This window comes from Maylandia zebra, linkage group LG5, assembly GCF_041146795.1.
Source record: "Maylandia zebra isolate NMK-2024a linkage group LG5, Mzebra_GT3a, whole genome shotgun sequence".
In the NCBI taxonomy this organism is placed as follows: domain Eukaryota; kingdom Metazoa; phylum Chordata; class Actinopteri; order Cichliformes; family Cichlidae; genus Maylandia; species Maylandia zebra.
Genome location: NC_135171.1, coordinates 6,860,124 through 6,882,923, shown reverse-complemented (window position 1 = coordinate 6,882,923; position 22,800 = coordinate 6,860,124). Strand labels below are relative to the sequence as shown.

At 41.0% G+C, this 22,800-nt stretch overlaps 1 protein-coding gene across 2 annotated transcripts in view; it reads right to left on the bottom strand.

Moving 5' to 3' along the window:
- The window catches only part of ptpdc1a (protein tyrosine phosphatase domain containing 1a), a 31,832-nt gene extending 11,061 nt beyond the window's left edge, over positions 1 to 20,771 (bottom strand). Inside the window, exons 1-5 of one of the 2 annotated variants that reach the window (XM_004559858.5) lie at positions 20,329 to 20,771; positions 11,051 to 11,146; positions 8,099 to 8,270; positions 7,648 to 7,728; positions 7,409 to 7,527 (exon numbers count right to left, since the gene is read on the bottom strand). In XM_004559858.5, coding sequence (XP_004559915.2) covers positions 7,409 to 7,527; positions 7,648 to 7,728; positions 8,099 to 8,270; positions 11,051 to 11,138 — 460 coding nt within the window. In that variant the 5' untranslated portion in view covers positions 11,139 to 11,146; positions 20,329 to 20,771. Of the gene's footprint in view, positions 1 to 7,408; positions 7,528 to 7,647; positions 7,729 to 8,098; positions 8,271 to 11,050; positions 11,147 to 20,328 lie in introns of those variants that run through there. The other variant, XM_004559859.3, reaches the window with a different exon arrangement.
- Between the last annotated feature and the right edge of the window lie 2,029 nt (positions 20,772 to 22,800).

The following is a 22,800-nucleotide window of genomic DNA, read 5'->3' as shown; positions in this document are numbered from 1 at the left end:
TTTAAATTCAACTCCCAGAATAATGTGTTGTTAGAGGATCAATCCATTCTATGGAAAGGCTCTCCTTCCATTATTATTTGGTTAAATATAAACCACTGATTAAAGCTTGGTGGATTTTTAATAACTTGTTGAACTTGAACTAGTTGTTGCTGAAAAGCGATTCAAAACACATAAAGGAGCCTTAGTCTTACACTGAATGATGCATATTTTCTATACAAAATACAGGAACTATCAATCATTTTAGAAACACACCTCAAAGACTAGTTTACAGCCGCCACTTCCAACATCTCTGTAAAGATCTTTGACACAAAGGGAAAATGTTAACATGATACGTGATCAGGTGATTAACAGACTCACACGATTGTTGCTTTGGCACTTTTCATAAGATTTGCTTCTCAAGGAGTGAAAAACGTTGCACGACAAAGACCAATATTAAGATTAAAGCCAAGTGTTTAGACTTGAGACTTTTTACAGACTGTCAAATAAAACATTGGGGTACGCAAAATGCACGTTTTGATGAGGTGACATTGTCAGAATCCCAGGAGAGCCTATTAGGAAGAAGGAGGAATGAAATCAATCCCCTTGCAATTACTTGGTTACTAGGGACTGCATGTAGGCAAAACACAACACAGATGGTACTGAGGGAAATGTTAAATCTACCTTAGCCTGTCACCTGCTCCACTAACTGCATACCTTGTACCATAACTCAGGCTCAAGAAAACTAAATGTATACTTTTTCCATTATTACTATCTGGTCACATGATCTTCTATGTTAAGAATGGTCTCCCCTCTTAAGAATCTACAAATCTACCTAATCAGGGCCGAACCATTGATTCATTAAGAAAAACCCCACATCTGTCACTTTTCATTCTACATCCTCACAACGTTTTCAATAGCTGTTGGTGCCAAGTACATCTGCTGTTAGGGCCACTTCCAGAAGGATCCAGTCAAAAAGCTACTGATACACACGTCAGTGGTGTATGAGAAACAGCTCTTTAAAAGACGGACAGTTTAAACAGAACCAGGAGTATATTAAGCTGTCAGTGACACAATAACAGTGTAATGTTGCAATAGTCTATCTGAACACTGCAGCTCAGGAGGCAGGACAGGTCACCTACTAATCAGAAGGTTGGTGGTTCAATTCCTTTCTGCTCCAGTCTGCATGCCAAATATCCTTGGGCTAGACACTAACGCCAAGCTGCTCTTCGATGCATCCGTTGGACTGTGAATGTTAGACTGAAAGCACTTATACAGAAAAAAGTGCAAATGGGCGATAAAAGCTCTAATTAAGAACCAGTCCATTTACCACGTCTTGAGCCACCCCTTGAAGGTGCAGCAACTTATTAAAATGAGAACAAACAGTATTAGTATCATATTGAAATACAGTATATATTTATTTATTAGGGCTGCAGCTAACAATAATTTTAGTTATCGAGTAATCTATCAATTAATCAGATAAGAAATACTTTTGTCTTATTAATAAAAAGGTCTTCCAGAATTAACTTCTCTTTGGCTTCCATTCTAGAAATTGTTTGACTGCGTACAACATCATAAAAAAAACAAACCGTCTCAGTAACCGCTCCGCCTCTTCACTCTTGTGTAAACTGTGCCAGCGTCATCGTCACTGTTGCCTTTGTGTCTTTGTTTCAAACTGGGCCCTGAGTGGGCTTAACGTGGGGGGGGGATATGGCCTAAAATCCATATCGCAGTATAATCTGAAACATGTGCGGTAACAATATATATCTCGATATATTCTTTTCTTGTGTATACCATATTTTCCGCACTATAAGGCGCAGTTAAAATCCTTTAATTTTCTCAAAAATCGACAGTGCGCCTTATTTATGAATTCTGGTTGTGCTTACTGACCTTCAAACTCATTTTATGTGGTACACGACGCTCAAAATACGATTTTGGTAAGCTACAAAGCCACACCGCTTGATGGATTGTCGGAGCATTATGGCTACCATAGTCAGGAGCCTTGCGGAGGAATCTGGGTCCAAAACTCCGTACGCTTCAGGTCCCAAAGTCAAACGAACACTGTGGCATCACTGAGATTTAAAAACTGTCTAAATTCACTAGCTACACAGCTATGTTAGCATAATATAACCACAGTGAAGCTGGAGGATGAACACTAACTTTTTTCCACTCGATGAAAGTTAACGTGAGGGTTCCCGATGGGACAAATGCAATTGCATGGCAGGATGCTGTAAATGGATCAAACTTCAGTCAGGAGAACAACTGAGAAATCCAGTTAGTCATTAATATACTGCAACAACGTGGGAATAGAGAAGCTGCGAGAGAAGAGGAAGTGCAGTTTTTGGCTTTTCTCATATTCCAAAACGTGTTTCGTCTCATCGCTATTACTGTCGCACGGCATAATTTGCAGATGATATTGTTTGCAGCTGCTGCTGCGATGCTTTTGACCGAAAAAGGCGAAGCTTGATGTCACCATCAACATGCGCTATCGTGATAGTGTCAAAATCTCTACCATTGGCCAAATTCATATCGTTTCTACCGTATACTGTTTATACCGCCCACCCCTAACTTCATGTCAGACTTCTTGCCCACACGCTGCTCCTAAATACGTTTGTATTGCAGGTCTGTTTTTAGCTAATAAAACACTGGCGTTTACACCGTCTAACACATCAACACGCTACAGAGCCGTGCACTAAACAACACATGAAAGCACAGACCTTGTGTCGAGGTTTTTTTATAATGGAATCATTCAAATTACTCGAAGAATCGTTGCAGCCCAAAGGCAAAAACAAAGTCTGAACAATTCTGAGCTTGAAAGGCCTTTAACACATCGGGCCAATCCACCACTGATAGTAATCCGCTGTGTGTTTTTCTATCCAGTTACGCTTTTACTGCATTGGCAGGTCTTTGGAATCACTGTCATGTTGAAAAATAAAGCTGTTGCCAATCAGACACTTTTGCATGGTGGATCAAAATATGACTGTAGTCTTCTACATTCATTTTGATCCCCAACACCACAGGCTAAATTGCAGCCCCAAAACCATGACTGAGCCTCCACCGTGCTTTAGATGGCTGTAGATAATCATTGTTATACCTTCGTCCTGACCTCCTCTGTCTGGTGACAATCATTTCAAACAAAGATTTCCATTTTTGGCATGTTTTAACCTCAACTTGTGCCATTCCATAAAATGACTTCTTGAAAAAAAAAAAAAACATGGCTACCATTCCACTGAGGTCAGTTCTTTCGGGTCTTTTGCGAACAGACCAATCTCTCAGGTTTCTAGATTTTTTCCTATTGTTTAAAGGCATGACTCTCACACACTGTTCATCTGCTGTATACATATTTCTTTTAGGCCTGACATGTTCTCTTTTGTCCTCCACTTATCCAGTTTCTTAAATAAAATGTAAGGACACACTGCACACTATGCTGAGATATGCCAAGTTTTCAGCCAGTCACTCTTTGGGAAGCAATTTGTTGGTTGTAAAATCCTATCTGATGACGTCAAACATAATACCTTTGAAATTTTTCAGACTAGTAACAATGTACCTAAACATTAAAGTTTAAAAAAGATTATTTCTTTGCCAAGTTGTCTTATATGTGTAGACACAACACACATCCCTTGAGTTTGGGGGCTTTTTATGCTTGAAAAATTGATTCAACTCAATTCAATTTTATTTATATAATGTAGCACCAAATCACAACAACAGTTGCCTTAAGGTGCTTTATATTGTAAGGTAAAGCCCGTACAATAATACAAAGTTAACGTTCATAAGTCAGTGTTGAGTGGCTTAACAAATAAATGATGAAGTACAAGTAGAGCAGGGCGATATGGCCAAAAATATTTATCACGATATATATTTGAAAATTTGTGATAACGATATAACTGACGATATAATTGATGCGAGACAAAATACAACTCCACAACATTACTAGCGCAAAAAGACAACCTTCCATTTATTTTCACTTAAGAAGCTGGTTTTTATGTACATTAAAGCTTTATAAAAATGTAACAGTGCAAATGCAAATTCCTTGCTAAAAGTTTAACCAAAAGGCATTTCCAGTAGAAATGGGCTGACATATCCTGAGCATAACCATGTATAATATCCACTGAAGTTAAAAAGAGGTGCTTTGCAACATTAAACTGCAGTGTGCAGCACGTATTTTTCGGACAATAAGGTGCACAGGATTATAAGGCACATTAAGCGAAACAAAGCAGTCAGATAAATCAAACTTTATTAAACTCATTCTTCTTGCTTCCTCCACTTCTGTACCATTGATTCATTAATGTTGAATTCTCTGGCAGCTGCTCTATTCCCATGTTGTTGCAGTATATTAATGACTAACCTCGTATTGTGGATGGATTATCTCAGTTGTTCTCCTGACTGAAGTTTGGTCCGTTTACAGCATCCTGCCATGCGATTGCATTTGTCTCTAACTATCAGGAACCTTCACGTTAACTTTTATAAGTGGAAAAGTGTTAGTGTTCGTCCTCCAGCTTCACTGTTTATGTTATGCTAACATAGCTGTGTCGCTAGCGATCACGTAGCACATCATTATATACCAACTAGCCCAACTTCAGTAACCCTACAAACGTCACTGCTGTTTAGTTTCCTGTCTTCATTTATGTTGGAAGTGATAGCAGAGCTGTACGTTTGAATTTTTTCAGAAATCTCTCAGTCAGAACATGCTATATCATGCTTAGGTAACTAGCAAAACTAGCGAGCTAACTTCCGCTAGCTTCCTGCTAACTTCTAACTCCGTTAAATGTAATAAATTATGTTTTCATGGATGCCTGGAAGTTAAACTTCATAGTTACCCCTGGTAAAGCAGCAATGCTGATCGTTTTATTAAAGATGAAAGAATTTAGACAGTTTTTAACTCTAAGTGATGCTGCAGTGTTGCATACGGAGTTTAGGACCCAGATTACTCCCAGATTTAAGAGCATCTTAGTCCGACAAATACGACAATAACGACGGCCGCTTGCATGTTCTGCAAAAAAATGTGCTTTGTTGTGTATCTGACGGACAAACACCAAACCAGTTCCACATCACTGAAGTTGCACCATTTTTACAAACCAATTCTGGTTCATCTGTTTCACTCAACAATCGGCCATGTGCGTATGAAAACAAAGGCACTGCGCATGCGCGTTTTACTCATATTCTATCGCGATATTTCATTTTCCTATCGTTGCCTAACATTATCAGAATCAGAATCAGAAACTTTATTGTCATTGTCATGAGAACAACGAAATTAAGAATGGTCCCCGATCATTGCATCATCCCTAGCAATATCAAAATATAAATAAAACAATAAAATTCAATAAATAAAATAGATAGAATACTTAAAATACTAATAAGATATAACAGTAAAACATTCACATACATTCCCACACACATGCTTCAGACCGTGCATAGATTAACACAAGAGTGGCGTGATGGACATTTTTTTTGTAGTATTCAGATGTGTTATTGCAGTTGGATAACAGCTGTGTTTGAGTCTATTAGTCCTTGCTCTGATTGCCCTGTACCGTCTGCCTGAGGGCAACAGTTCGAACAGGGAGTGGCCAGGATGTGAGGTGTCTTTTATGATGTTTTGGGCCTTTTTAAAACAGTGGGCATTGTGTAGAACTTCCAGTGTGGGGAGAGGGCAGCCAGTGATCTTTTGGGCGGTGTTAATGATCCCTTGGAGTGCTTTCCTCTGAGCCCCTGTGCAGCTAGTGTACCAGATGCATATGCAGTAAGTTAGAACACTCTCAATGGTGGCTCTGTAGAAGGACACCAGCAGTCTCTGTGTGATGTTATTCCTCCTGAGAATTATCAGGAAGTACAGTCTCTGTTGGGCCTTTTTCAGCAGCTCGGAGGTGTTCACACTCCAGGAAAGGTTCTCCTCTATATTGACTCCCAGGAAGCGGAAGCTTGCCACCCTTTCTACACAGTCCCCATTTATGAATAGTGGTTGGATCTCTGCCTTTTTCCTTCTGAAGTCTATTATGAGTTCTTTGGTTTTTGAAGTGTTGAGGAGGAGGTTATTGGCCTTACACCATGACGTCAGCTGCTCCACCTCGTCTCTGTACGTAGACTCGTCTCCCTTGGAAATGAGCCCCACCACTGTGGTGTTATCTGCAAATTTCACAAAGATGTTGCTGTGGTGGCGAGGAGTGCAGTCGTGTGTGTAGAGAGAGTAGAGCAGTGGACTGAGCACACAGCCCTGGGGTGAGCCAGTGCTGAGACTCAGGGCTGAGGATGTGTGATGGCCAACTCTGACTCTCTGTCTACGGCCCGAGAGGAAGCTATTGATCCACATGCAGGTGCTGTATGGAAGCCCCAGGTCTTGTAGCTTGGCCACCAGTTTGTGTGGAAGGATGGTGTTAAAAGCTGAGCAGTAATCCACGAAGAGCATCCGCACATAGCTACCATGCTCTTCCAGGTGAGTTAATGCAGCATGGAGTGCTGTGGCTACAGCGTCTTCCGTGGACCGGTTTGCTCTGTAGGCAAACTGGTGTGGATCCAGGCTGCGGGGCAGGGCTGCTGTGATGTGTCTGCGGACCAGCTTCTCAAAGCATTTCATTACCACTGGGGTGAGTGCCACCGGTCTGTAGTCATTCAGGCCGGTGATGTGGGGCTTCTTAGGCAAGGGGACTATGGTGGAGGACTTCAGGCAGAGTGGGACAGTCGCCTGAAACTTTATTGTCATTGTCATGAGAACAACGAAATTAAGAATGGTCCCCGATCATTTTTTTTTTTTTTTTTTTTTTTTCAGAATCAGAAACTTTATTGTCATTTATTGTGAACGGTATAATATGGCCCAGCCCTAGGTACAAGCACTGGACGGAAATTGAAAAGTCTTTAAAAGACCTTCAGTAGGTCTGGTCGACTACTGAATTGAATTGAACTGAACTGAAAGCCTTCATTGTCATTATACACAGTATAACAAGATTACAACAGCTCTATAAAGGTGCACATGTGCTTAGCACATTAAAAAAAAAACTATACAATAATTGCTCAAGACTGCTTAAAAAACTTGACAAAGAATGTCTGGTTACGTGGAAGCAGAGCACAGAGGAATGAGGGGTGGCATAAGAATTTTTCACAGTGTTGTATGATAACAGTGAATAACTGTAATTGTTCTTTTTTTGTGCTTTTGTACAGTTTTTTTGCACATGTTTTAACTGAACTATACATTATCTGCTGAAGGAATGGAATTTATATTTGCAACTTGTTTAGCCAAACCTTGCTAACCTCATGAATGAAGCCCAGCTGCAAAGTTAAGTGTGGTGGACATTAAGAGTTTTAGAAATGAGGCCGTCAAACAAGCTATTCCACCATGATTATAAAAGGGTATTACCTAGTCACACAACTACTCGTGCACACCGTTTTTGGCCATGTTTGGGGCAGTTCAGTGTATAAGCAATAAGTAGATATGAGAACTTACTGCCTGCCTCCATGAAAGTTTCAGGTCGGTAAGTGAAGCCGCTCTCTTGCTCCAGTGGGTTTCCACAGCTGGCATGTTCTCCAGGTCGCTGCAGGTTAATAACGGTTTTCAAACCACACCTGAGCACAGCAGTCCACAAAACAAGTCAACACAGACACACAGAGCTGTTCTATGTCTCACAGTTCTTCTGTTTATAACGATGTTCATTTTAAATGAGATGTGAAAGAAATAGAATGGACCTTTGAAATTGTTCAATTATGTTATATTTCTCTATGATCTCAGTGGAAGGCCTTGCCATAGCTAGCAAGTTGTCAGTAATCCTGTAATAAGAGAAGATGAAAGGTTGAACAAGTAAAAACAGCAAGATGGTCAATATCAATACTAAAAACTATTCAGTATCTAATACTGAACGTTTGGTGCAGTCCCTCACTTTATTCTATGCCTGACACAAGTTGTTTTAGCTTCTTCTCCCTTTAACTCTACTTCCTTTTGATTGGTTGCCCTGCTAAGAGTCAACCCTCACAGGGTTTACTTAAACATACACTGCCCTCATTATTTGAAATTGTGGCCATGTTAATGGCCATTTAATATGGCTATTAAATGCGGCTATTTAACATTCCACTAGAGGAACAGTACATCTGTACATCTGCCCACTTTAAACTACATGGACACTCTAAGATATCGACATACCAGGATGAGTAGAGTCCCTTGATGGCTTGCTCCTCATCACTCCAGCGAGAGGGGTTCTCATATTTGCAGGCTTTCCCTCCACAGGCCATGGAGCACTGCATGTGACCGGGGATGACATGCCTCAGGGTCTCACCCATCTTGGTGTACTTTGCAGTAGGGACCCTTGTATTGGCTAATGGTACAAAAAGAAACATAAGGAAATTCTTCATTTGCAGAAGAAGATATCATAGAAATTGCAACATTTCTCATTTTCTTCAGTGTGGTTACATCTGCTGGTCTTGCACTGGGTGACGGACTGAGGCTGGTTCATGCTGACAGCCACCATGACCGTGTGGGAGGAGGAGGAGGAGAGGAACTCCAGGGCAGATCTGCACTGCCGCTGCAGAACCCTCAGCAGGATGTCCGAGGCAGAGCGCCTGCGGTCATGCCACTTCACTCTGGCCAACATCTCACCGGCGAAGGAGCGGCGTGCTTGATGCTGCTGCATCCTATAGTGCTGCTGCCTGCACACCACAGCCAGCGCCTCTGTGCTAACAAAGGCTCCTGGCTCAGCACTTCTGTGCCCATGATGAATCATGGCTCAACAATCGCCCATTGCTGATCAGTTCATCAGTAGCATTTGAAGTGTCACCATGACAACCATCTCCAAAGTCGTCAGTGGGAGGTGGGACAGGGGCTTATGTTGTTCTCACACAGTGCGCACACACACCATGTCACAGATCTGAGGCAGGCAGGCTGCTTGTAAAATGTCACACTTGTTTGGTTTTTAAAGCTGTACATCTACAGTAGCCACGAACACACGGCACTGGTCAGCAGGTACAATGGCACACCTTTTTCTGCTTTTGATTGGATCATTATTAACCAAGTGCACTGGATCCAAATATATTCAGCAGAAAACTGTACTGGAGAGCCAGGTGAGTTCCTATTCATATTAACGTAATGTAATCGTCAATTATACACAGGATAGCTTAAATGAAATCCTTGTTATTGGCCCGAATCATATTTCCCACATTATATTAATCTAAAGCAATGCAAGAGACATATACATGCATGTCTCTTGTATATATATATATATATATATATATATATATATATATATATATATATATATATATATATATATATATATATAACACACATGTAACACACATACAAGAGCAATTATGTCTTTGCATCAACAAATCAAACACAAACTCAACTGCTGTAACAACGTGAATGCACTGGTTAAAATGAAGACAACAAGCTGTGGTTGAAGGCTGCGCTACAGTTCATCAGCTAGTCTACCACTAAACTGCATCCAAAAGGTGAAGTGATACTGTGGGCTCTGTGAGTGTATGGGAGCAGCAGGACGGCTGGCTGACAAAAAAAGTGAGAGCTGCTTTCACTAGCTGCAAGGGACAGAGCCTCAACAACACCGGCTGAAAATCTGCCACCTTCATACTTCCTACTGTAATATTTCACAGATCAGTCTGTCTTACAGTCTTTCAGTCAGTGCAACCAGGCAGACATCTGACAGTACTAAAACTATCACAGAAAGCCAAAAACATTCAGACAAACATTCATATTAATCAATATATAAATTGCATTTATATTTCTTGGTACTATCATATGGATACTGGAGAATTAGACTTTAACTTGAGTGATTGAGTTAGTGATTCACTATTAGGAACCTCTGTTTTTTCAGCCTGCGCATCACTTTTTAGATATTTATTAAACGGTTGTCACAGCAGTGGAATCGCTTTGGAAAGCTGTCTGTCTTGTGCCTTCTCACTCGGACCCTATATAACTTTCTTCTTCTTTCTTGGCTCAGTGAAAACGTACCTCTCCAGGTAACACGTGTTATAAATCTGATGATGATTTGGGGTCTGCACATCTGCAGCCCTGACATTACTAACACTGCCTCCTTACTCACTGAGTTTAGAAATCACACACCACAAACTTACATGACATGGACAAGAGTTTGGCCCACAGTCCCAGTACCACAGGTGTGTGAAATCAAACACCTAGGCATGCAGTCTGTCTTTACAAACATCTGTGGAAGAATAGTGAGCTCTTTAGAATAAACCAAATTCAAGCACAGTAGCATAAAAAGGATGTCACAGTTGGAACAAGTCAGTCTGTGAAATGTCTTCTCTTCTAGGGGTTCCAAGTGGTTTTATTGCAGGATTTAATTGTTTACGACCCACAGCTGCTCAACTTTGCAGGGAAAAATCCCGTAAAGTTTAAAGAGTAGTCTCACCAAGTGCTGAGGTGCATAGTGCATGAAAGTTGCCAACACTCAGTAAATGCAAAGTTCCAAACCTCCTCTGGCATTAACATCAGCATGTTGGGAGCTTCATGGCGTGGGTTTCCACGGCAGAGCAGCTCCTGTAGATGTAACCTGTTGCTTGTCCAGTACTTTACTTCACATAGTGTATATTGGTACACACTGTGAAAATCCCCAGGCTTGTAAACTCACAATCTGACACACAATGAGACAGGAACGTAACTTCACTTCCCAATATATTTGCCTCTACATACTCCCAACCCATTATCAACAGTGACAGTATTAAAAAGATGGAACCAGCCACCATTACATCAGCCTCTGATTTTGGACTCCAACATAGGTTTTCGACCACCATATTTGTTTTTTGAAACTCAAAGTGACCTTTGAATCGACAATTATGAATTGAGTGGCTCTCTAATCATTCAACAAGTTTTGGAATAGTCAGACAACACACTCTCATTTCATCCACCTGTTACATACAGTACACCACACACATTTTCATTCATCTGTTTTGCGTATAAGAGCTGAGAATAAAATAAGGATTATCTTGATGCTCCGTAAACCTACATTAAAGAAAACCCAACCAGACGTGAAATTCACTCCTAACTCAGTCCTGTGCCATCTCCTTGCCAAATAAAAAGCAGGTGTTGTTCCTGTGTTGTTTGTGTGGTGCAGAGCTCTCCTACCTGCCTCCATCTCTGTGCTGGTCTCTCCACTGCGGGCTCCACCGATGGAGTTAGGCAGGTCACTCAGTATGCTGACACCTGCTGCCATGGCACGGGCTGAAAGGTGGGAATAAACATTGTGTCAAACGCAGGTGGGAGGAGAAAAAAAACATAGCAGGAGCTTTTCTCGTGCCGATAACACAAACAGTGACAAGGTGTGCACACGGATGAGATATAAGAGCGTTGCCTGGCAGGAGAGCCCAGGGGAGAGAGGGAAATGTGCAAACTGAGCCACCGTGTCAGCAGATTGTGTGTTGGTCTGACCACTGCACCTCTGGGAGCAGGTGCATACAGCCTGGGGACAACAGCAGCAGCTGCTGCATTACAAAGTATGAGAATCACAAAGACTACAAGATGAGCACGCAGTAAAATCGCTGCATGATAATTTGTTCCAAATCCACTTCAATAAGTTCCGATTTCTCCTGTTTTACAAGACTGATGACACATTTATCAATTATTCAGGTGACCACATCCTCTTTCAGAGCACCAATACCTTACTTGAACATGTAGCCTGATATCACAGTTGTGCCACACCAATCTTCCAGAGTGTCGATTTAACTTTGGGGACCAACCATCTCTCACGTTACACCCAGAGCTCTAATAGGCCTTCAACATCATGTGCTAACTACTGCTGGAGGAGTGAAACTCTGCACCTTTCAGGCTGTCTGCCTCAGTGAGACCCATCAAAAATTGAGCAGGGTCACTGTATCGCACATGCTGACTTTTTGATGGGCAAATGATTCCCTGACCTTTGACTTTTCCTTCCTCCCTGAAGTTAATGCAGAGAGCTTAATCAAAGAGCAACGAGGCTGCAGGCCAGATTTACTAATGGCCTTAATGGCCTGCTTTTTTGCCACACAAACACACACACCTATCTATCTATCTATCTATCTATCTATCTATCTATATAAAAGAAGAGTGAATAGCTCAACAAGTGTGTACTAATGATGGCTGCACGATAACAACCAAGTCTGTGCTAAGCTGTAAAACACAAGCTCAGCTTTGAACACATAATAAAAAATAGCAAGCAATCTCGTGAACATAATGTGCACCAACAAAATGTTCAAATCATTCTAACCTGTCTGTTTTTTCAGAATGCTGAAAATTTTGCTCTTATTTTTCCAGCAAAATAAATCACAAGGTACTGAGGAGTGATCTAACCAGTCTTACAGTTCTATCAGTCACTGAGCGCAAGACTCATGCATCCACCAATTCTTTGTGAACACGTCGACTCATGTCTAGTACCAAATACACATGCACCCTACAGGCAGACTGAAAGTGTAAAAACTCTGGTGCATCCAGCAGTCTGTGTTTGTGAGGCCTAAAAATAAGTATTTGACTAGTACTGCAAACAGGAAGAGTAAACATTCAGGCAGCCGCTTCTGTCATTTAAGAGATTTCAATCCCTTCAGGGTTGTTTTTTTTTTTTTTTTTTTTTTTTTTAAACACATTTGAAAGCATTCCACGTTTAGGACACTATTGTTGAGACTCCTAACGTCTCTGAATAATTGACAGTGTAAAGTTATAGCCTGTCTTTTCAGTATGACACAGGCTGAAGTGCTTCCACCTTCAGCCTGTGTTTTGGATAGGTAGCCTATCCAATCAGTTCAAGACTCTGCTGGGCTGGAGCCTGACACCGCTTGGCTTTGTTTATAGGAAGCTCTCGATAACAAGCTGGTGAGTGAGAAGCTGTTCTTCATGACCAACGTGACGCATGTGTATCAAATATTAACAGTTATGTGAAACTGATCTAACGAAGCCACTGTGAATAAATCTCTTCACTCAACAGAGTATTAGACACAAATCAGCCAAAACGCCTCACGCATTTGTGCCGTATCCATAAGCTCCTCTGGGAAGCTGGTGTGTTGGTGGACATGACCCAGTGTGTGAAAGCTGAGCGTTACCAGCTAATGAGTGTGGGATGTGACAGTCGCTTCCACTGAGTGCTAATAAAGAAATATGGCCCATTAAATGGTTTTCCTCACACCATGTTTCAGTTACGGTAATGTGACTAATCTGGAAACAAGTCAGCCAGCAGAGTAAACAGCCTCCATAAGAATATAGCACAACTCTGTGTCTCCGTTCATATATTCGTCTTTTCTAGTGCGCTGGCTAACAACTGGTGATTAACAAATCCGGTTGCATAGCCTGGCCCCCTCTCTCTCGTCGCTGTGCTGAGATCCTAGTTTAAATGTGAAGTTTGAGTGTGCTCTCCATGCATGTTGGGTTGTCTCCTGCTTCCTCTCACAGTCCAAGGACAAGCATGCTACACTATATTGTGAAATGTATTCACTCAACCTAAATCACCTAAATTTAGGTGTTCCAATCACTTCCATGTCCACAGGCGCATAAAACCAAGCATCTATGCATGCAGGCTGCTTCTACAAACATCTGTGAAAGAATATGTCACTCTCATGAGCTCAGTGAACTTCAGCACGGTACTGTGACAGGATGAACCAGCTTTGAAATTTCCTCACTACTAAATAGTCTACAGTCAGCTGTTATTGGCATTATGGAAGTGACTGGGAATGACAACAACTCAGCCACAAAGTAGTAGGCCATGTAAAATCACAGCGTGGGGTTAGCAGATGCTGAGTCACATAGTGTGCACAGGTCCACAGCCTTCTGCTGAGTCAATACACCTAAGACCTCCAAACTTTATGTGGCCTTCAGATTAGCTCGAGAACAGTGCTTAGAGCGCTTCATGGAATAGGCTTCCATGGCTGAGCAGCTGCATCCATGCTTTACATCACCAACCAATGCAAAGCATCAGATGCTGTGGTGTACACCAAGCCACCACTGGACTCTAGAAGAGTGGAGATGTTTTCTCTGGAGTAACAAATTCAATGGATGAATCTGGATTTGATGGTTGCCAGGAGAACAGTACTTGTCTGACAGCATTGTGCCAAGTGTTAAGTTAGGAAGGGGGATTACGGTGTGGGGTTGTTTTTCAGAAATTGAGCTCAGCTTCGTTCTAGTGAAAATAATCTATTAATGCTATAGCAAGAAATTTTGGATGATATTTGTGAGAACAGTTTGGGAATGGCTCCTTCTTGTTCCAACATTACTGTGCACCAGTGAACAAAACAAGGGCCATAAAGACATGATAAGTTAGTTTGGTGTGGAACAACTGAACTGGCCTGCACAGAGCCCTACTTCAACCCGACAGGACACCTTTGGCATGAACTACAGAGGTGACTTTCTCATCCAAAATCACTGTCAGACCTCACAAATGTGCTTCGGGAAGAATGGTTACAAATTCCCACACGTAAACACTAGGGGTGCAACGATACACAAAATTCACGGTTCGGTTCGATACTTTGGTGTCTCGGTTCGATATTTTTTCGATACAAAAAAAAAGTTCATGCCTTTTTAATTTGTCATTTATTAAAATTATAAATATATATTTTAACTCAAAAGTACAGTTTTTAAATTTAACCCTAACCCTTGTGCGCGTTTTTTATTTTGACAGCGAATGCGCACCTGCGGACCACTTATGTGCAGCCCTGGTTATTTAGCTCATCATATTACAGCCACAGAAATTATTTTGTCCATGAAACCATAAAGCTGCACTTTCTTTTTGCCTTATAGTCTGATTTGTCATAACTTCTCCGTTTTGTGGTAAGCTTTTCTTTGGCTGTCACTTCTTCACCCCGACCTGTCTTATTTGGCTCAGCAGAACTAAAATATATATCCTGCTACTTTTACACACGGACTCACATAAGCTCAGCGATTCTCTGTGCGATCAACCTCTCACATGTTTAAGCTTGCTGCGGGAGATTTCACTTGTCATGTTTGCATAGTAAGCTAACGATTGATAAGACGATGTCAGAGGAATTGGTGCACAAATTATCATCACTCACAGATCAGTGCTGTTGCTCTCTATACACAGTTCACACGATTGCAAAGTGAAAGCAAAAAAACAAGCGCAAATTCAAACGCGATTTCAATATGTCACATATTGACAGTGGCTCACCGATGCCAATGACATAATTACCCAGCTACATTTCTGAAAGAATGCAAAAGCATTGACATATATTTTTCCTTCTTACAATAGCCCGACGGGCAGGGAAGAGATAGATTTTGGTAGCCCGACTGAAAAAAATCGCTAGCCCCAGGACGTCGGGCTACCGATATTGCGAGCCCTGTATCTGATTGAGGAATCATGCATCTTTGGAAAAGAGAGTTTATTACAGAGAAATGTCTCTTTCCAAAATAAAAGCTATACTATCCGCTTCTTCTGGGCTATATTCTCAGCAGCATAAGGAGAATCATGTGCTAACAGCTGTCTAAATGACTCGGCTAAAGTTAGTAGCATGCTTGTTGTTTTTGTCTTTGCACTAGGATGATGTCGGCGTAAATGTGCAGTCATATTCGTTGTGTTCCCACTAGTGCTTTCAGGTTAATCTCGTTGAAATGACCTTAACGCCACAACACGGCAAATCTCCGTTAACGAGCTACCGCCGATCGCCCCGTGCATGGGGCTAGACGGCCAACACGTTAACGAGCTAACTGCGCTAACACACTAGTTCCCACCCATGTAATTGAGCATTGCGTGGCACATCCGACATACTGTTTTACTTTAGTCCATGACTCGCTTACCTTCAGGGTCATACGTCACATGAAAACCAAAATAATTCCAAACGCCAGATCTGAATGAGGGTGGGGGAGGTGCCCTGCACTCTTCCTTCTGACGATGCTGTCTGTGTGGAGCGCTCAGTGGATCTGCGCTCGACAGTGCAGCCTAGGCGGAGTAGTCGAACGCAGATTCACTGAGCGCTCCACACAGACAGCATCGTCAGAAGGAAAGTTGATAAAATAAATTACAAATGTTGTATTGTTCGATACATATGCGTACCGAACCGAAAGCACTGTATCGAACGGTTCAATATCGATACGAATATCGTTGCACCCCTAGTAAACACAGCTTCAACTCTTCTGGTAAGGATTGCCTTACCAGCTGTTATAGCTGCAATGGGCGGACCAACATCATATTAAACCCTATGGATTAAGAGTGGGATGGCAGTCAAGCTCATATCTGTGTGAAGGCAGACAAGCGAATACTTTTGGCATTATAATGTAGGCTAACTGGTGATTTGAAACTGTCTGTAGGTGTGAGTGTGAATGGCTGCCCATCTGTTAGCCACGCGACTGACTGGCAAGGGTGTAACCTGCATTTTACCCTGTCAGCTGTGATAGGATGGACCATATCATGCATGAAATTACAGCTCAATACCACGCTGCTGAAATACAATGTGCTTGTTATAAAGTTGTTCACAGGAATGAACCATTATGTGGCACAGATTTAGAAAAAGATCTTCAATAAAGTATATGAGCAGAGCAAATCGATGGTTTGCTATTATCCAGTTTGCAATTTTTGTAGCCTCAACTTAAGTGCTGCTGTACTATCTGTTTTAAGGATTATTATGAATCATTATTATTATCATTTATTAATTTTAGTCACAGACGTTACTTTAGAGTAGAGATGGACCGATCCGATATTACGTATCGGTATCGGTCCGATACTGACCTAAATTACTGGATCGGATATCGGAGAAAAATAAAAAATGTAATCCGATCCATTAAATATCACGAAAGCACCTCGCAAAACTTGCAACACGCCGTAACTCACCTCAGAACGTTAGCACTCGGAGCAGTATGCATCACGTGATAGAGCGGCTGTGGCATGCGGGACCTGTCGGTGGTCTGGATAGCATGTGGAGCTTCGCTAGCAACCTGGCATTTCATCTCCGACAAAGTTATCCCCGAGAGAAGTAAAGCAAGTGTGTAAGTCCATCTCTGAATGTTTGTAAAGCATTCCCACGTTAAGCTTAACAAAGCGACTGCCTCTCGCTCTCCGGCTGCTACTTCAATCGTGAAACTGCTTAAATGATCAGCTGATCGGCTTTTCTGTCGCGAGTCTGTCTCTCTTGTTTGTTTTTGGCCCACTTTGCACCAGAAAGAGGAAACCAGCGGCTGAACAACAGCAGAACGTTTAAGCTTGATCAGCTGTTGTTAGAATTTATTTAATATTACTTTCTACACCAGGATCTTTTTCTACGTAGCTGACGGCTGGTAACTGTGCAGGGGCGGATCTAGCAAAGTTTAGCCAGGGGGGCCGATAGGGCATGAACAGGGAAAAGGGGGCACAAAGACATACTTTTCTTTCTTATTCTCATTTAAAATGTCGAGCTTTTAATAAATAATTATCTGACACCCAAAGTTTTAATTTGATGTAAAATGAATAGAAGTCAATTACTGTATATAGTGACTATTAAGTCTAATATATATACCCTAGTAAGCTATAGTACATTTTCCTTTGGGAAGGTACCATCTGTGCAGTCTGCAATTTTGTTGAAGAAAGATGTTGAATCTATTTAATATTTCTTGAAAAATAATTGATTTCTGTGCATTTTTTTTCACACTGCATCAAATTAAGGTTGATTACGTCGATTAAGCATCATGAGGTGGCGCGTGAGGGGTGGTTCCCTATTTTTTATTTATTTATTTTTGTTGTTGCTGGGAGTTGGAACCCTATTAGTTAGGTTGCTTAATATTTACGCTAAGTACTCTTTAAAATACCAGAATAGGGAGGATGGTGTAGGTTTAAGTTTATTAGATTGATCAGTATTGCTGAACTATGAAATATTTTTTTTGTATACAGGTATAACAGAATAGCTTTAGTGTAGTTGTTGTTTTAAACTTGAGTATGAACTTATACAAAATGCAGCAAGATATTTAAAAAACAGTTTTGTTGATTAAAAAACACTATATCGGATTCATATCGGTATCGGCAGATATCCAAATTTATGATATCGGTATCGGTATCGGACATAAAAAAGTGGTATCGTGCCATCTCTACTTTAGAGCACAGGCCAACTCTAGAGTAGGCAGACATTGTTCCAGATCTGGACCAGATGTCATTCTTTAGCGACCCAGACCTATCGCTAGATTTTGAATGACCATTTATATTTTAACATGTGAAACTTTTCCTTTTCCTCCTGCTGAGATGGTTTATATGTAAAATGTAGGTAAGGAAAAAGAAGAAACCGGGAAACCTTTTCAAAAGCTCTATTTTTTTTATTATTATTTATGAATGCAAACACTCCTAAAGTAACAGTTAACTTAAAACAACTTAAGTGCTTTCTAGCTAACATTCACATACATTCATACTCCGATAGATGCATCACAGAGCAACTTGGGGTTGGTATCTTGCCCAAGGATATTTGGCATGCAGACTGGGGGAGCCAAGGACTGAACCACCACCTACTCCACCTCCTGAGCTACAGCCACCCAATTATTAGAGTTCCTCCAGTTCATTTAAAAATAATAATAATTATAAGCATTGTTGAAATACTGTTAAATTGTACTTTCTGTTATTTGACAGCCATTATTTACAGACGATGATATTTCAGACCTTTGTTTAATGAAATCATCTCTCATCTCTCTCCAACAGGAAGAGAACATACGAGTAAACAGAGTGCACAACTAACCTCAGGATGACAAACATCTCAATTCACTTTGTATACATTCCTTTAAGAAAATACAACCTGATAAGTGAGATTTTTCTTTAAATAGGCTGCATGAAAAACACACTAAGAACATAGCATGACACTTAAGTACCTAAGTTAAGCTTTTCGTAATCCACCTTCAGGACATTAGTTTCAACAGAGCAGATCTATGTCAACAACATCCACTGTCACATTATTAGGTAGACTAGTTATAATCTTTTCCTTCACCTCATAAAATTTTCCATCAAAGTAAAGAAAAGTGATTAGGGAAAAACAAGAGACCAATGTTTTTGGACTGTCTGATCACAAACCTGGATGATGTGCCAAAGAGCACAATGCTCAATTTACTGTCAGGCTAAGAGCTGGTGTTCATCCTTTTTCACCTGTCACTCATTAACGAGCTAAACCAGAGAGCAACAAAACCCCAGTGGGACATTTTACTAATCACTTCACACACTCAGTCTCTTCTGTCTGGCAGAATCACACAACACAGGGAAAAGTCTGACAGGAGAATTATGAATGACCCCTAACCACCGACAACCCTTATGAGTGAGAGTCATAAATAACACAATTAGAGGCATGGAATGATCTTTCTTGAGGGCAAGTCTGTGAAGTCTTGCCCTCAAGTCTTAAATGTTCTGAGCAACAATTAGTACGGCGATGTACTAGCATTCTGCTTGTTTTTTTTGTTTGTTTTTTAAATCAACAAATGTCACATAATGGGAAAACAATGATCATCAGATCCCAAATACACCACCTTTGAAGGTGCTGCTTGGTCAGATTAAGCACTGAGCCTCATAACATTCAAGTATTTGATGTGCACAATAGGAAGTGACTATTTCTTGCTTAAAAAATAGGATCAGGCAAAGCAATTCAGCAGTATCAATATCATTAACTCCCACATTTGCCTCAGTAAGGTGCACATAATATCTGTCTTCAAATTCTATTGTTTGGAAGAATAAGTGGGCAATGTCACATAATCTGTAGAGTAATGTTTCTTCAGGAAGCTTTGGCTGTCATAGCATCAAACTGCATTTTGAGTAAGCTTTCAAATCGGTCAAATTTTTACAATATTAAATATATTATAATAATAACAACATACATTTCACTCTTAACACTGAAGAAATACCGGCTATTAGATGAGCCTGGCATTAAAATGAAGAAAGATTTACCGGAGTGAGCACATTTAAACAGAGAACTACATTCTGTAATAATAATAACCGTCTGAGCAAACATAGCAGCACACTGACAAGTTTCTTTTTTTCCACACCAACGTGAACATGCTGCCTTCCTAAGCTTTCAAGAGAATCTTTACGCTGACCTGCTGAGCTCATCATCTACCTCCTGCCCCCATTGCTGTTAGCACCCTGATATAAAACGCAGATTTGTCCCCGTACAAACAGCATGCTGTCAGCGGTTGCTGAGGTTATAGCTCTGATTTCCTCGGTCCCGCTATCAGCGTTAACAATTAACGCTTGGCTCTTAATGGTTACATTAATATTATAGTTATGAACGATGCGATTGGCTTAAACATCACAAGCACTATCTTACATGTATCAGAATTTGTGTGAGACACACTGTTGTTTTGGCCAGGACGGACTCCGGAGAGTTGGGTAACGCTGGCCCGGTGGTGCTGATGCTGCAAGATGAGGACTTACCGCTAGCTGATTAGCTTACTCTGCTGTATTAGCTGAAGCCAGCACAGTGACTAGAAAAGGCCCAGCTTACCGTTGTTTGCCTGTCGTCCGAGTACGTAGCTGTCTTTACAATTTTTGACATAGTCGATTCATCTCTTCCAGCTAACAGTCTTATCGCTGGCACGTCGCAAAGCGGCATCTTCTTCTTCGAGCCACATCATTTGGTCAGCTAAGTGCAGCTAGCTTACTAGCTAACTTAGCAACCTGACACGTTGGTCATGGGGAACGGTCCAATTGCGTCACGTGACCACGAGCACCCCTCAATTTGCATTTTGTAGTCTGGTAGTTTGTTTATCCAGAAGCTACAGAGCCACTGTCCCCAAAGTAAAAACAAAGGCATTTGGGCTCTATTGCGATAGAATTTAAAAAACAAAACAAAACAATGGAACTGTACAACCGATGTAAAGCTGTAAAGAATTTCACCTGTGATGTAATTTCACAATTATTCATCTAAATTTAAGATATCATTTTCAGTATATAAAGCAAGGGCGTAGATTTGGCATGGACGGAAGGGACATGTCCCCACCAATAATTTGATCGATAAAAAGAAAAAGAAAAAAACGATCTGTCAGCGTCTCATTCACCCAGCGGTGCAGAAAGCGTTAAATTACTGGAGTTCTACCTCATGTGACAAATATGGGCAATGTGATTGGCTGTGCCTCTCAGGGAGCTCTGTTTAGTTTTAGCAGCGGCAAGCCTGCGCTGCGAGGACCTGCAAGGAGGAGAGGAGGATGGCAGCAAAAAGGAAGAACCTGGATATAAGAAAGTGTTTTTCAAAGAAACCTGTAAGTCACTTAAAGCCAAGTTAACTCATAAAATGTGTCCGTCACAATAACGTTACAGGCTATGCTAGGCTTTGGCCCACATCAGTCTAAAACTGTATGTAACCATGAATAACGTTTTTTGGAAACTACCTGCACAACATGCAGCACTATTAGTTATCTCAGTCTCAGAGCAGCATTTCTATTTTTGATTGAAAGTGTCAGAGAAAACAGCAGCCTCGAGCAAGCCAGGATATTAGTTTACAGAGGCTGTTAGAATTATATGTCTAACGTTAAAATGTTGGAGACACAATAATTTCATCCTAATGGTAATGATAATTTCATAGGGTTAATTTTTGAGACAAAATATCACAAAGTAGTCATGATTTTGCAAATATTCCACCTTGTAGTGCAGTTTGCACAAATTGTTTTTAAAATGCACTCACACTACAAACATTACTGATGAGTCTAGATCTGCACAAACTGACAGAAACACTGAAGCAGCTACACATTTTAGTCTTATTGTCATGTATGTCCTATTTGTCAGGTGACAGGCGAACCAACACAAAGCTCAGAGATCAATGGTGATACAAGATCACAGGTGAAATTGATAATTTTGTGGTAATCTTAGACGAGTAGTTTTATGGACAAAACCCACCAGGCCATTCAGTGTTCCCTTAGTGCTAATGTATAACGATGTTGGTGTACTATAACTGAACTAATGTTGTGAAGTCCTTAAAGTCATATTCTTTTATTGTCTTAACTGTATTTGAAGCTATTTTTATTTTTGTATGATACTTGATTTATATGGAATATGGCTGTAACATGGTAGACTAATGTGCCTGTGTTAATTCAGCTCCATATTATTGTGTGAAGTTGCACTGGGTTGGGAGTGGTTTTGTGTGTGTGTGTGTGTGTGTGTGTGTCACATTTTTGGTGAGCCAATGGCTGGAATGGGGTTGGACTAATTAGAGGCAGGTGTACTTGATTGCACTGATACACTGGTCTACTTATAGCCCATACTACAAACACTGCTGTGTCGTTTTGTCTCTGTGCAGGTATGTAATGTGATGAAATCAGATGTTTGGGTTTTGTGCTATGAATTCTATAGTGAAAGTGTCGTTTTGTCTCTCTGTGCAGGCCAGGGCCTATTATATGCCACAGCCTAAGGGTAGCAGAATTGCAGAGGCTGGAGTGACCACTGGCTATTTGCTTGCAGGGTGGTGGGTCTCCAAGGACAACTTCTAACCCTGTTAAAGGCAACACGTGGAGTGCAACTGGCCGTGTGGCATAGCTGGCTCTGGCCTTGGGACTGTGTTTTTATACGATTCATAAATGGGACACTGGACTGTTTTATCTTTTATCTCTTGATATTTTTTTTTTGTCAATAAATTATCTTTTAGAATTTTATTGACTGTCATCTTTTTGCTCACGACTGAGACGGTTGGTCAGACCTAGAGTCTTTCTTTTGGTGTGTTACAACTGGCGTTGTCGACAGGGTCTGGCTACCATAATCTGTAGTGGGCAAAAGCAAGATGACTGATCAGAGTGAATCACAGTCTGGCCCAAATAGAGAAGCACCAGTTTCTAGTGCAGGGTTTAGGCCCTTTGGTATGATCCCTATGTTTAATATGGTCACAACTAAATTTAGAGGGAAGGATTCAGATATTAGTCTAGGTGAATGGAAAAGTAATTTGCAGACAACATTTGCTTTGCAAGGAGTTCCTGTAGATTTTAGAGCA